Raw genomic sequence first — 16,192 nt, forward strand, 5'->3', positions numbered from 1 at the left:
GGATTGATTGTATTGATTGCTGCTACATTGTTGTTGAAAGAGCCAGTGCTGAGGAATGTATTGTATTTGAACTGGCTTTCTTTCTGTTTGTTTGTTTGTTTGTTTATTTATTTATTTATTTATTTATTTATTTATTTATTTAATCAGGGGGTCAGGGAACCTGTTGTCACTTGCTGTCCTTGAGTGATTTGCTTCCTAACAGTGTTTTTTAAATCTGTGTGTCATGGCACTATATTTACTCATGCACTCTTACTTGAACACCAAGGTATGTGTAAAATCCCAAAGTAATGAAGATGCTCATTAAAGGGGCGACTGCAAACGATGTGCAAGTGACTGTCACGAATAATAACCATGGACTCTCTGTTCTTTCTTTTTGAATTTTTCAGATTAACTGAACCTTCTGGATATTTAACAGATGGACCGATACATTATAAATATAAAACAAAGTGCACCTGGTTAATCGAGGGATAGTAAGTACTTTAGAGTTTGTTTTCTTCTTCATTATTTTAAAATAAGAATATGATTTGCTTGTTGTTATTGAAACAGAAAGTATCCTCCAAAGCTTCAGTAGATAGCAGCTGAGTTACTAACATCCTGAATCAATTATAAAGCAATTATAAGTAAGGCTGTCATTTTTACATGGGTTTACCCATTGCCATGTAATATGTAGTTCCCTGTGAAAATACCAATTTCTGAAAGAATAGTGTAAATATACATATTTTACTTTTCAAACTTATTTAATTTGTGGTGTTGTTGTTGAAATTACTATTTTATTTCTACAGTCCTAATGCAGTATTACGGTTACGATTTAACCACTTTGCTACCGAATGTAGCTGGGACCATATGTATGTATACGATGGAGATTCTATATATGCACCTCTAATAGCAGTGTTTAGGTGAGTATCATTTGAATATGCATCTTGACTAATTGTGTCTGTTCTTGTTATATTTTCATAATGTGTCCTCATTGTGTCACTTTGAAGGAGCTGCTGCACTAGTCATGAATGCAAACTGCAGCATATAATCAGTGTATGTCCCAAGCTGCAGATGGTAGCTGTGCTTAACAATACCGACCTATATGGTGCTATAGATACACCAAGCTTCATAACTTTGTGCTACCCAACCTAGGCACAGTGTGCAGGTCTATAGAAATACATGGAACATCTAGCAGACCTTTCAGTGATGAGCTACTGCACAATCCCAAAGGAGCAGGGGCACCTTGTCAATGTATGGCTAACGTACACCAGCTCTTCTGAAGTGGCCTTCATACCCGTAGTGAGTTTTACATGGGGGTGTGATGCATTCAGAGCCATGTGTGGATCGTGGTGCTGTAGGGGACTGTTTAGAACCAGTGTAAGTCAGTAACAACACCGTGCTGTTTATTAAACGTGTGTTTCTCCCCACAGTGGTCTTATAGTCCCAGAGGTACGAGGGAATGAAACTGTACCGGAGGTAGTAACCACTTCTGGCTATGCATTGCTGCACTTTTTTAGTGACGCTGCTTACAATTTAACTGGATTCCACATTTTTTACTCGTAAGTATTTGTCGTCAGCTTGTTTTCATTTGGCATGCTCCTGTTTAGAAATGACAGGAAGTAGTTTTCTGGTGATATTGCTAGAAGCTCTGTGTAGTCATGTGTTCCAGCAGCTTACCTGGGCACTGTATCACGTGCTTTATGTCACTGACTCGCTCCATAATAAAGTTGGGTAAGTGCGTTATTTCCTGATATACATGCATTACATTTCCACTGCTCACTACCTGCCCTAGTAACCATTCCAGAGACTCCATTAATAAGTGAGTTCATTCAGGTTGTGGGAGAATGGTTGCTTTGTAAAGAATTCGTAATGGTGTCTGAACCAGCACACAATGTTCAGAGTGAAGGGCAGAACATCCAATCACTTGTTATCACCAACTCATTCCCTTTCCTGAGCATGGGTTTGTACTTCAACACACCTGTGTGTCTGTGTGCGTGCGTGCGTGCGTGCGTGCGTGCGTGCGTGTGTGCGTGTGCGTGTTACTGACAGGAACTGGTATCACCGTGACGCTGGTCAATATCGTGTGTGTACGGGTCAGACTGTTTTAAAACAACCAAATAACTGTAATATAACAACTTAAAAAAGCTCTTTTAATGCTGATAAATGTGTAGCATTGTGGGGGATGAATATAATGACCTGATGACATGCAAAAGTCCACTTGGTCATGTTGCTTTGGTATATGTTTTATATCTTGGAATTCCTCAGTTGGTCATGCATGACTTGGTGTAGATCAAACAACTGTTCCTTCAAGTCTTTATTTTAAAATTAGGACATTGAAAAAATATCTTGATAGTTGTATACATTGCTTTCCCAGTATTTGATATTTTGTTAGACGTGATAGAATTAACTGGGTGGTTATATTTGCTGGTAAGTATACAGTATGTTTTCAGAATATACACACACACACACACATACATACATACATTCACACTAGCAGATTCCTAGCCTGCTTGGATGAATATAAAAGCCATGATTTATTGTGAAAATCCAGTTGTTCAGAGGCAGAGAGCTGCTTTAAAAAAGTCAATCTTGCTCTGAGTCTTTAATTGTCATAACTGCTCTTCATATTATGCCAGGCTAAGAGTCTTAAGTCTGATTTCTGCTCGCTTGTCACTGGTTTCAGCAACTACAAAACAGTACTGTCCATTGCCTTGCACTATACTGTACTCAGTTTAATTAAATTAAATGATGGCTGTCCGCTTCTGCACAGATATGCTGATATCTGCTCTAATCCATTTTGATAATGGATTAACGGGAGTCTACTGTGTGTGTGTGTGTGTGTGTGTGTGTATATTGGTGTGTTTTCACATTACAGAACACTTGGTATCCTTCTTTGTATTCACTTTGGGTTATAAGCAGCCTAAATAAAATTCAAAAATCAAGAAAACTTTTTAATCTTTTTTCAATGCACCTGAAGAACTAAGCGTGCCTAAGATACCACAGTGGATATGTTCACTCCAAACTTAAATACCGATTCTGCAAATGTGAATTTGCTTCACAAGCAGTAGCACAATGTGTGTCCAGTACCAGCCGCTAAGAGGTTGAGCTGCTCTTTGTACTGGATGGGTTTTTTAGATTCATTATTTCCATGTGACTTCCTTATATGCAAGAAGAATCCCATCTTCCTGCCAGCTCCCTTATTAGACACGTTCTCAGACGTGGATATGCGGTATGTGGTGAATAATTAAAAGCATGCTTTATCCGAACACACTACACACTTTCTTGTTGTTGTCAAGTTGATGTTTGGCTGTGTGGTGCTTTGCCTGCATTGAAAACCACCTGAAATGACCATTCTCACTGTTCCAGTGTCGTGGACAGCGTTTTGTTTTCCAACTCATTTTATTCATCCAGTCCTTGTGATTACAAGTGAGACCAGCAACAGAGGCTCTTATTTCATTTGAAATTGTCTTTGATTTGCAGAATGAATTCCTGCCCCAACAATTGCTCAGGCCATGGGAAGTGTACGACTGGTAACTCGATTGCCAGCAGGGTGTACTGTGAATGTGACAAATACTGGAAAGGGGAGGCATGTGACATTCCCTATTGTAAAAACAACTGTGGCAGCCCGGACCACGGCTATTGTGACCTGACAGGGGAGAAGCTGTGTGTTTGCAATGACAGCTGGCAAGGTAGGTTCCTATTCAAAGCATGTGGCAAAAGTAATGAAAACATTTCAACTTTTTTTTTTTTTTGTAACCCTTCATATAGCTAAAGACGTAACTCTCTTTTAAGATGGATTAGTCTTTTGTGTTCGTAAGTAGTTCCCGAGTGTGATTTTCATGTTAATATGTCGTGTGTAGGGTCTTTTATTTTAACGGTTTGCGCTGCTCAGCTATGCTTTGCAGTCCTATAAGCTGGACACCTCTTTTGCAATAAGAGACACCATGCATCCTACATACTAGCTTTTATATAAAATGTTTTCGTTCCGTTTTAGAGGGTTTTTATTAACAAATTAAAGAACAAACATGTTGCTGTAATGAAAGCATGTAACCAGTGTGATTTTTTAAATGCATAGATGAATAAACCTTAATGCCAGATATCTGTGAACCTAGGTAAACATTTTGCACCAATGAGCAGGAAAGTGAAAGTTCAGGGATAGGATTGCAAGTATTAGTTTACTTAGCAGATTGAGATCAGGGCAGCTGGTGGTATAGGATATCCTGCACAGTGTGGGATCAGAAGAGGAGGACCGGAAATATTCTGTGCCAGGGACAAGTGTAGAATCGAAAGCTGAGGGAACACGAAGCCACTTCATGGCTTGGAACTTGTTCAGCAGACTAGGTTTCAGGCCACTGCATGGCACACCAGGGGAGACTTCGGGTTTGATACAGAAAAAGTTGCCTCAAACTAGGTCTCCCGATCTCCTGGAACCAGATTTCAAGCCACTGTTATTACAGGCATAGTGACATGCATGCTTCTTCAGAAAAATAACACAGGATACTCATTTTACTATGGAAAGCAAGGAGTATTATCTGCAATGTAGACCAACTGAGGATTGTAATGTGGGAGCCTGCCTGGGTTATTATGCTGTAGCAGTTGAGAATAAAAGTTTCATTATCACAGTACCCAACACTGTTATTTGTATATACATTGCCATTGGGACCTGCAGAATTTATTATAAACAATACAAATCGTTCATTACTTTCTGCATGTTAAAATAATGAACGATCTGTATTGTTTATAATAAATCAGATCTGAAAGCACTCTTTACTTTAGGTGACTAGAGACCTCTAGTGGTCGTCTTGAAATATGGCATGCCATTAGAAGACATTTATACACTGCCTTAGTTATACATGGGCAACTCTTCTCCGAGGGCCATTCTACACCAGGTTTGACAGGTGTAATGAAGAAGTGAACAGCTTTAGGACCTCGAAGGAGGGTTAATTGGTGCAATTAAGCAATTAACATTGTTGGATCATGGAGTTGCCCATCTCTGACCAGCTGCAAGTAACCAGATGGTTTCCATTTTCTTCATTCCCTGTCAGTTTTCAGGTGGCTGTGCATTAATTAGGACGTGTGAATAGTGCATGATATGCATGCATTATATGCATGTGAAATACGTTCAACTGGAATGATACGATGCATAGATTAATATTAATGAAATTCTCTGGAAAATGGAAATGTGTTTTTTTTTGTTTGTTTTGTTTTTTCAACCCCTGTGTGTTTATATTGATATACAATAATTTAATTTTAGAGCTGCTTTTATTCTTAATGTAACAAAAGGTTACAGCAAGTATAATCAATGACAAGACTGAAATCCACAAATGGTCATTAGAGTGGTTACAGTGATATCCGTGCGTTCAGAATCTGAAGAACAATCAATGGATTGTTTTTGTACCGACTCACCCAGGCAATGCTCGTATCCACAGCACAAAGGACATTGCAAGTCACTTACCTGCCTGACCATTTCGAGATTGTGTTCATCAACAGTATTACTAAAGTAGCCAGTAATTCCAACACTACTTGATTTGAAGTTTATTCAAAGAGAACCAATTCATAAAATTCCACTAAAATTCCAAATTCCAATTCCATGGCCTGCGTGACCCAATGAGTTGTTCTTTTCAGTGAGAATTACTTACCTGCACAAAGAACCAATGATCATTGTACTGTGCAATGCACTTAATGGAAAAGTATTAACAACTTAGTCTCAATTATTTCATTTAATAACATGCTAGGAATATCCTTTATTTGTTTAAGTGCCGGTTTCACAGACACTAATCTGGGACCTCCTAGTGATACCTCTTAAAGGTAAGGTAGTCTAACCGTTGCGCTAATTGAGATCAGTGAAACCAGCTGTATGTGTGTGTTGTTTTAACACAAGGCTTTTAAAAGTGCAGGGAATATATTATGTTCAGCTGTACAATAAGTGACACATTGCTTTCCAAAACCTAGTATAAATAAATAAATAACATGAATGGTAATTTTGTTTAACTTTGCTTCTTTTAAAACTCAGGTCCAGATTGCTCCCTATCAGTTCCTTCTACAGAATCCTACTGGGTGCTGCCAAATGTGAAACCATTCAGCCCGTCTGTCAGCCGTACTTCCCATAAGACTGTTATGCACGGGAAGTTCATGTGGGTGATCGGAGGCTACACGTTCAACTACAGCTCCTTCCAAATGGTTTTAAAGTAAGTGCTTTCTCATGTCACACCACTGAGCATTCCCAAGAGATCCTTGTGCTTCTCATGTCAGACCACTGAGCATTCCCAAGAGATCCTTGTGCTTCTCATGTCACACCACTGCAGCATTCCCAAGAGATCCTTGTGCTTTCTCATGTCAGACCGCTGCAGCATTGCCAAGAGATCCTTGTGCTTCTCATGTCACACCACTGCAGCATTCCCAAGAGATCCTTGTGCTTCTCATGTCAGACCACTGAGCATTCCCAAGAGATCCTTGTGCTTCTCATGTCACACCACTGAGCATTCCCAAGAGATCCTTGTGCTTCTCATGTCACACCACTGCAGCATTCCCAAGAGATCCTTGTGCTTCTCATGTCAGACCACTGCAGCATTCCCAAGAGATCCTTGTGCTTCTCATGTCACACCACTGCAGCATTCCCAAGAGATCCTTGTGCTTCTCATGTCACACCACTGAGCATTCCCAAGAGATCCTTGTGCTTCTCATGTCAGACCACTGCAGCATTCCCAAGAGATCCTTGCTGGAGCAGGTGTCTTCTTGCATTTTAAAAGAAAAGAAAGCAATTTGATTTGACTCAGTCTGGTCTGAAGGAGCGGGTCTGGTCTGTTTCCAAAGCTGGGCATCTATCTTAACTTTCTCATGCTTTGCCGTTAATGATGCCACAGTAGGTAGACTGGGATCAGCGCTCATCAGGTTTCGTTTCAACGAGTGATTTAAATTCAGCAATATGCTTGATGTCAAAAATTGTCATTTTTAATGCATTGACTTTTTCCAAATGATATAATCTTAGGATGAATTGTAGGTATAGCCTTCACTAATATTCTGTTTCTATTGCAGTTACAATATTGAGAGCAGTATATGGAATGTTGTACCAATTAACAGTGGTCCTCTCCAGAGGTATGGACACTCTCTCGCTTTGTATCAGGTAAGAGGCTAGCATTTACCTGTTATACCAACATAGTGAGAGACAGCAAAAAGGGGGAGTTTTCATGCATGTAGTTCTCCCGATGGAGGAGGCTCGCTCATCGGGCAGGCTCGGCAGTGTGGAGGAGGCTCGCTCATCGGGCAGGCTCGGCAGTGTGATTGGAGGAGGCTCGCTCATCGGGCAGGCTCGGCAGTGTGATTGGAGGAGGCTCGCTCATCGGGCAGGCTCGGCAGTGTGATTGGAGGAGGCTCGCTCATCGGGCAGGCTCGGCAGTGTGATTGGAGGAGGCTCGCTCATCGGGCAGGCTCGGCAGTGTGATTGGAGGAGGCTCGCTCATCGGGCAGGCTCGGCAGTGTGATTGGAGGAGGCTCGCTCATCGGGCAGGCTGGCAGTGTGATTGGAGGAGGCTCGCTCATCGGGCAGGCTCGGCAGTGTGATTGGAGGAGGCTCGCTCATCGGGCAGGCTGGCAGTGTGATTGGAGGAGGCTCGCTCATCGGGCAGGCTCGGCAGTGTGATTGGAGGAGGCTCGCTCATCGGGCAGGCTCGGCAGTGTGATTGGAGGAGGCTCGCTGTAACCCAAGCCAGCACGCAGGAGAAACATTCCAATGCTTACTTCATGGTGCATTTTTTTAAGCCACACGATGGCACTGTTGAGCTTAGATTTAACAGTATCATTTATCAACTAAATTATTTTATTTATTTATTTCTTAGCAGACTTATCCAGGGTGACTTCCACTTGTTGCAAGTTATCAAAGTATCGCATAATGAAATATTAAATAACAGGTTATCACATTATAAAATATCACATTACAGAATGTCAAAATACAGATGAGCAGTTATGAAAGTACAATAAAATCAATTCAAGTATAAATAAAATAAAGCACACAGTAAATTATAAAAGCGAGTTCGACTAAGAGCAGTTAAACTTTATAGTAACTATTTGCTTGTATGAGTAAAGTCCAGAAAGAACAGGTAGTAAGTATTGTTAAATGGATGAGAATGATTTCAAATAATTGCAGTTGGATCAGGTGTGTTCACTGGAGACCTGTAACGTGGTGTACCTGTTGGATCAGGTGTGTTCACTGGAGACCTGTCACATGGTTTACCTGTTGGATCAGGTGTGTTCACTTGAGACCTGTAACGTGGTGTACCTGTTGGATCAGGTGTGTTCACTTGAGACCTGTAACGTGGTGTACCTGTTGGATCAGGTGTGTTCACTTGAGACCTGTAACGTGGTGTACCTGTTGGATCAGCCCAGACCAAGATGTTTTCATACTTTTTTTCTCTTTTCTGTACCTAACGTTCCAGTATCGGCTTTATTTTCTTGCAGAGTGACGTCTACATGTATGGAGGTAAAATGGAAACCAGTAATGGGAATGTCACGGATGAATTATGGGTATTCAACATCCCGAGCCAGACCTGGTCTGCAAAGTCTCCCACGGTGCTGGTGCATGACCAGCAATACGGTGTGGAGGGGCACTCTGCACATATCGTTGAGCTGGACAGTGGAGATGTTATAATGATCCTCATTTTTGGATATTCAGCTGTATATGGATACATCAGCAATGTGCAGGAATACAATTTAAGTAAGTGGATCTAATACAGTGGTGCACAACTCAGGTCATGGAGGGCCGGTGTCCCTCCTGGTTTTTGTTCTAACAATTAAGCTTCTAGTAAGGTCCAGTAAAGTACTTTAGGGTACAGTTGGCGTGAAAACCCGGAGGGGCAGTGACCCTCCAGGACCGACTTGTGCACCACTGATCTAACACCTTTGTCATTTGTAGGTAATACAATTAGTAGGTCTTTTTAATTTTGAGCATGACCCTTGTGGTCACCTATATTTAATGTTGCTGTATTGCATGTAACGTTTCTGACCACCTGCTTTTATTTAATGTTTAGATAATATTGATTGTTGTATTTATTTAACACACAGTTAACAAAGTCAGGAAGAAACATGATCTTGTAAAACTACTGCTTCAGTCCGGCTTAGCGCTGCACAACTGATCTGATTTAAGGAAGAGTAGCATTTCCTAATAGCTTGTTCCTAATAGACAATTGGTTTTGAGTTTACAAATTAACGACGTCAATTGCAGTGTAGATAATGGAGTGCAATATATTAAACCAGTTTGTGTAATTTCTAAAATCTCCACTAGATGGGGGTAGGGGTTGGTGGTGGTGGAGGGAGGTTGCACACCGTAGCTGATTGTCAGCTACATGAAGATTATTTGACTTTCTTCCTAGTTGTAGGCTGTGGGTAACTTTGCTAGGAGCGCCTGTGTAGTAGACACTTTGCTAAGCCGGCCACACAAGCCTGTTTTGTGGTTCATTTATTAAAGGTATTACTGTGAATGGCTGTGGCTGAGTGCAATGCAATCCAGGACGGCCAGACAGCATTGGCTTTGAAACCGGTTGAGTGCTTCAGTGCCCCTTTGCCATTAATCATGTACTGAATTATACAGCCAGGCTGGAAAGTCACAGCTACATTTCAGCGCCTCAGTATATACAAGACAAAGGGTTTGGAAGTGAAGATGGGCTTCTTTCTGCGTGGTGTTTTTGTTATACTGATAAAGTTTCACTAAATGCCTTCTGATTTGTTTGCTTAAACATGAAGCAGATTCAGTAACATCAATGCCAATGTAGGAACTGTCTGTTTGTGCGACTAGGCTGTCTCTTCTTTCTCTCTTGCTTCATGTTGTTAATTTTTTTCATAGGGACTAACACATGGTTAGTGCCAGAGACTAAAGGAGCCATTGTCCAAGGCGGTTACGGCCACAGCAGTGTTTATGATGGAATGACAAAATGCGTTTACGTGCACGGAGGATACAAAGCTCTCCCAGCAAATAAGTACGGCTTGGTGGACGATCTCTATAGATACGAAGTTCGAACCCGGACATGGTAAGTCACTGCGCAATGATGCGATTGTAACTAGAAGGAAAATCTTGAGCTGAGGGAACACGAAGCCACTTTGTGGCTTGGAACTCGGTTTCAGGAGACAAGGTTTCAGGCCACTGCATGATGCATACAGCAAAGTTGCCTCAAACTAGGTCTCCTGATTCAAGCATTCAAAATTCTAAAAGGTATTGACAATGTCAACCCAAGGGACTTTTTCGACCTGAAAAAGAAACAAGGACCAGGGGTCACAAGTGGAGATTAGATAAAGGGGCATTCAGAACAGAAAATGGGAGGCAGTTTTTTACACAGAATCATGGGAATCTGGAACCAACTCCCCAGTAATGTTGTTGAACCTGACACTCTGGGTTCCTTCAGGAAGCTGCTTGATGAGATTCTGGGATCAATATGCTGCTAACAACCAAACGAGCAAGATGGGCCAATGGCCTCCTCTCGTTTGTAAACTTTCTTATGTTCTTATGTGTACGCTGTCCTGTCAGCGGCAGAGCAGCAGCAGCTGAGCAGTGGGACTCAAGCCAAATATCTTAAAGTAATTTATTTTATTTGCTACATATTCAGTAAATTGTTTTGCAAATGGTTTACAGATTTGCTGTTGATTTTTGAGATTTAAATAAAAATGTCCACTTGTGTTTGTGATCTGACCTTTGCTTTTAGAGTTTGGTTAATGTCTATTTATGTATGTATGTATGTATGTATGTATGTATGTATGTGTTTGTTTATTTATTATACTATATCATGGGTCTCCAGCCCCTGTCCTGGAGGGCTACAGGGTCTCCCGATTTTCGTTTCAACTGAGCTTTCAGTTACTCAGTTGAATCTATTATTGGTTTAATTAGTCGAGATTAACATGTGTTCTAGATCTTCAGCAACTGAAGATGTAAAGACACCTATAAAACCTGCAGGATAGGGGCTCTCCAGGACCAAGGTTGGAGACCCCTGTATTAGATAATACACTGCTTTCAAATATGTTCAGGATTTCAAATGCACATACAGTATAGGAAATGTTACATTGTGTTTGCATGAAATATAAAAAGCAAGTAAATGCCATATGAATAATTGTCTTAATAAAATCTTAAGGAGAAATAATTGGAATTTGGGTACAAAAAAAAAAATTAAAAAATAAAAATTTGTAATCCATATGTAAAAACTTCCAATTTGTTCTTGAGTTTTTATTTCTGAAGTGAGTGTAAAATGTTGCTATAGAGGCAGGAGTCAGGCATGCTTGAGCGAAACTCTTCAGAGAATGTAAAGCTTCAGTAAAGAGTGCAGCAATGCACAATGGAAGTTTCCCAGGGATTTTGAAAGTTTTGTTTGAAAATGAAATGATAGAAGAAAACGACTGACATTTATTTTTCTGCAGATATGTTTGCATTTTCAAAGGCAAAAATAAACGCTTTGAGAAATATTCCCAATAGGTGCTAGTGAGTGCTCTCAGACAAAAAATATGAAAGCCTCATCACCACCCCCTTCCCCTATAAAAAAAAAAAAGAAAAGGTTTGAACTGTTGAAAAGGAACGTCATGAAGGCTTTTACTTCACAAAAGTCTCCTTTTTCTTGCAGGACAATCTTGAAGGAAAGTGGGCTTGCGCGGTACCTCCATTCAGCTGTCATCCTCAGTGGTGTTGTGCTGGTTTTTGGAGGAAACACACATAATGATACAGCTCTGAGCAATGGGGCCAAGTGCTTTTCATCTGATTTCATAGCGTACGACATTGGTATGTATTTCCAAATATTGTTCTTCTACAAAACTACACACAAGTGCTACAGTGACTGCTGTGTCTTTAATAAAATACAATCCGTCCTTTTTAATTCCAAAATACAGGCATATAAATGAACAGTATTTGAAAGAGAGAGTAAAATAAACTTGGGTAGGTTCTTGTACTGTACACTGTAAATGTACATTTTAAAATATATGTTCTTTTCATCTTTTCATCTTCTCTAATTGCAATTACAATATCTGGTAGCTTTGTTCCTGTGCTAGATTTGAAGTAGTGTCTTTGGTTAACTTTATCTATACCGTTTATGATTTTAAAGACTTCAAGTCCCTTCTTTTTTCTAGGCTGAAGATTTAATTATTTGAACCTGTCCTCATAGTTCATGTCATCCACCTAGATGCCCTTCTGTGTATTATGTACAGTAGACTACATGTAAAACTAAAAACAGATTAGATAAAGGAACTTTTTAAAAATGTATTTACTCGTCTTCAGAAACGTTACACATGTCTATCATCTTTATAAAGCTCTTTTAGTGCAGAGATGGTTAAAATTCATTATAGCTATAGGTGCTAATTCCCCCACAATGCCATGCACATGCATTCTCATTATGAAGCTGAACACTTAGCACCGTCTCTACATTTATGGCTACTAACCACAGTGTTATAACTGAGCAGTACTGTGTACTATATATAAAAAATAAGTACAGTACAAACCAGAACCTTAATCCAGCCTCAATTGTACATACACTCAGACTGTGCAGTAGGTATACATAAATGCTTCTGGGGTTTTATCTCAATTACTGCAGTAAAGGTCCGTGCTAGATTGTAGCTGCAGCATTATTTATCTTTTTTTTTTTTTTTGCCATGGAGATGATATTTCATGCAAAACCCAAATAAGCAGGAATTTGACCTCTACAAATGACCCCAGGGGAGTAATCTAACCCGTGCTGGTAACTCAGTCTGATAATGTATTTTTTTGGTGGAGAAATACAAGAGGCATCTAGAGTCTCTGCTTTCCATAAACAAAGATTAAAATACAAATGTTAAATAAATGTAATAAAATGTGTAACTTTTCATCTAAGGGATCGTTAGTTTTTTTTTTTTTTTTTTTTTTTTAATACAGCACATTCTCATATTACGACTGATTCTAATATCCTGAGAGGAAATTAAACATGGGCTTAGCTGTGATTTTAGCTTTTAAAAAAACAGTTCCTGCCCAGTGGTCGCTGTCCTGTTTGTTATTAAAAATGTACAGGGAGGGTGTAAGTGGCTCTGTACGGAATGCATGTGCTTCTGCACAGAAAGGTTGCTTATTTGATAGAGGTGTCCTCATTATAACTAGGAAATGATTTGTTACTGTTATAAGCTCGCATCGCCAAAATACAAAACAAATTCAACACAGATCTCTTACTTATTCTGGAATTGCAGAGATAAATAAGCTAGGAAGGAAATAACGAAGTAACAGAATATGGGGGCTGTAGGATTCACCTAAACAGCGGCAGGTTTAAGCACCGCCAACATTTTATTGATTTTAAAATGACCCTGTTTTGAAGAGATTGACACACATCATTAATTGTGTAGAGCAACTACGCAGACCCCCGTGGATTATTTCTCCTGTTTTTAAACCCACTTGTATGGTCTTGGGCTGTAGCAAGTAGAATATTGCGGTCTAGCAACATAGAGCTTTCCCAGTGCAGAGTTTGTTCTATGCTGTATGTTTTGTTTGCATAACCCCACTGGGAGGCTACATCTCAATCTAGGAAAGTTCTGTGACTATTTATTTATCATTTAGGGATTGGACAGTTCAATTGTATTACATTAGCCAGGGCCAGGACCAGTGTTGCCATTTAGACAGGACAAAATCAAATAGAAATAGTGCCTTGGCATCTTTTAATGTCCAGAAAGTAGACCAGGCCTTGGACTGATGTCTTGTTTTTAAAGAACACTGCCTCCATTATGCTGTGCAGAAGCATTTGTCTATCCATAAGGAGCTGTCTACAACAACTGGTGTTCCTTTGAGCTGTCTCATCCATGTCCAGACTAACACATCCACACCCACACCCACGCACACACCTGTATCAGAAGAAGCCCAGTTAATGAGCTGCTTTGAAGCAAGCCTGCTTTTTGATGTGCCAAGGCCTGGCTTCCCTGCCAGATTACATGACTTCTTAGGAACTGGTGCCATAGAGACCCTGGGACAGGGGTGCAGGGGGTTTACAAAGTTGGTGCTAAACTGTTTTGAAAGTTAAGCACCAGAGAAGCCTCCTGGTGCTAAATGATCAAACCCCACCCTAATCAAGCCCCCCCCTCACTTCCCACGTGACACAAACCTTCTCTCCTGTGTCTGTGGATGAGTATGGGTGGGTCATGTGACAAGTCCAGACCCAATGAGAAACTATCTATTGGCACCAGAATTTAGTGTTGCTGGCGCTACATGAGGTACCCTGGCAATAGATTCTAGCGCCATAGTCAAATTTGCACCCCTGCGGGAGGTGAAGATGAAAACCAAGTCTTCCCCTTTAGCCAAGAGGGATCCTGGATAATGTAGCATTCTGTTACCTGCTGGCAGCTGCTGCGTTTGTGAGCAGTGTGTTGTCACGCCAGCTGACCATTCTTTTGTTGTTCTCTACACTGTGGCTTTTTATGGCATTCGACTTTATTGCTGCGGAAACATTGGCCGTTTTCGGTTCAAATTATCTAAGTTTCTAACTCTCAATTTTAAACCCACGGTTTAGGAGCCATTACATAAAAAAATGGTTGGATATTTTATTCCCAAGCACACTTTGTTTGAAGAAGTGACACACAACTACAACTGGAATGAGTTTTCGAGGTTTGGCATATTAGGTGAATTAGTAGTCCAGACAACTGGACTGTCATTTTAGATCATTTTACATGTACCCAGGTGACAGCTTGGATGGTTGAAGTCTTTCATGATAAACATGCCATTGGTTCAATGCACTTTTACGTTTCCTGTTGTGACACGGAATAGGATTTTTCACTTTTCAGCTTGTCTGTATCCTTTTAAGACCATGAAGACTTTAAACCCGCTACCTTTCGCTTTACAAACGGTACTGAAGCAAATTGCTTTGAGAGTTGGCATTTGTCTATATAAAAGCCCAGGTTGTGTTTTGTGCATACGCAGCATGCTGAGTAGTGCCTCAACTTCTGTGATTACAAGCACATTATGGAGGTGATCTCCAGCAGTGCATTTTTACAGCTGCAGTGGATTCGCATTTTATGATAGTTAAAGCACTTAAGTTGTAAATGTGTTTCTCTAGCGTCCAAGGCAGCAATTAGTTGTGTATTACTCCATCACAGCTATAGTGGAACCCATTGCGGTCTATTCTGTAAACATCATGCACACTAATTATCCCAGCGTGCAGTGCATTGTTTGCGGTTAATATTGGTACACGAAGCATTGATATTGATAGCCTGGCACAACACTTTCTCTGTTTGTTTTTGTTTTATGCCCTCTTTATTCCTGATAAGGGTTTTATCGTTAGCTGTTTTACAGGGACATGTTGGCCTGTGAAGCCTTCATGTCTTTTCGGTACTTTTTGTAAGTGTAATGAAGCTGTCCTGAAGGGACTCCTGATAATAAGGGCTGCCTTTCTCGAGAGCCCAGCATTCACAGATACAGGAAGGGGGTTGTCTGCAGTCATTTCACTTGGTGTGCTGATATGGTAATACAGCCACAAGCCACAAAAAGGAAGCTGTAGTCCATACAAAAAACAATACAGTTGAGTTTACCGAAAAGCTGATTTAATAGTAGCAGCTACTCTTGGAGACACAAATCACTTCAATTCATTTTAACTGTATGTCTACCTAAGACTACAGATTGCCTCTGCAGTCTTTTGAAATAAATAAATAAATAAATAAATAAAAACTTCAATGGAATTCTGCAATAGACCCATGTTGTGGAAATCAATGAGCCATATGTTGCTCAAGAACCATAAACTGTGCAGCCCTGATTTACAGCGTTTGCCTTCACCCCCCAAACATGCATACAGAATTGCCATTTACATTTAAACCAATTCTTCATTTATGCAGCTTAGGGAGCTGGTTCATACCAATATCTATCCATATCAAATAAATTATTAATAAAATCAAAGTAAACTGTATTATGTCAAGATGTATGCACCACACTGGATAAATGAGCAGACTGTGATGAGCTGTGCCAGTGCCAGGTATAAAGGGTTGGGGGAACGGTTGAGTTCTGCTGATTTATCTGCAGCAGTTGAACCATGTGCCATTTTGAAACATTATTGAGAAGGCGTGAAAAGGTAAGGGAATTGGTAACTTGAATTTGTGTGCAGTGCTGAAAGGACATGCCAGTTTGACAAACAACATTAGCAAAGCAGGCCTCGCTCACCCTGCAGCTTGCCAGGATTGTGTGGTTCTTATCTCAGGAGCAGCTATCATCAGCTTTGTTTAATAGCCAATCCCCTTTATAGAAAATGGAAAATGA

The 16,192-nt window shown here is 40.4% G+C and overlaps 1 protein-coding gene across 7 annotated transcripts in view; it reads left to right on the forward strand.

The window, feature by feature from the left end:
* LOC117418260 (attractin-like protein 1) overlaps nucleotides 1–16,192 on the forward strand; it is a 172,842-nt gene that overhangs the window by 21,066 nt on the left and 135,584 nt on the right. For all 7 annotated transcript variants that reach the window (XM_058985394.1, XM_058985392.1, XM_058985391.1 and 4 more), the window contains exons 2-10: nucleotides 387–470; nucleotides 783–896; nucleotides 1,407–1,535; nucleotides 3,457–3,665; nucleotides 5,990–6,164; nucleotides 7,012–7,099; nucleotides 8,431–8,686; nucleotides 9,812–9,995; nucleotides 11,571–11,725. In XM_058985394.1, coding sequence (XP_058841377.1) covers nucleotides 387–470; nucleotides 783–896; nucleotides 1,407–1,535; nucleotides 3,457–3,665; nucleotides 5,990–6,164; nucleotides 7,012–7,099; nucleotides 8,431–8,686; nucleotides 9,812–9,995; nucleotides 11,571–11,725 — 1,394 coding nt within the window. The remainder of the gene's footprint in view (nucleotides 1–386; nucleotides 471–782; nucleotides 897–1,406; nucleotides 1,536–3,456; nucleotides 3,666–5,989; nucleotides 6,165–7,011; nucleotides 7,100–8,430; nucleotides 8,687–9,811; nucleotides 9,996–11,570; nucleotides 11,726–16,192) is intronic.

The sequence above is a fragment of the Acipenser ruthenus genome, chromosome 13, assembly GCF_902713425.1.
Source record: "Acipenser ruthenus chromosome 13, fAciRut3.2 maternal haplotype, whole genome shotgun sequence".
Taxonomy (NCBI): domain Eukaryota; kingdom Metazoa; phylum Chordata; class Actinopteri; order Acipenseriformes; family Acipenseridae; genus Acipenser; species Acipenser ruthenus.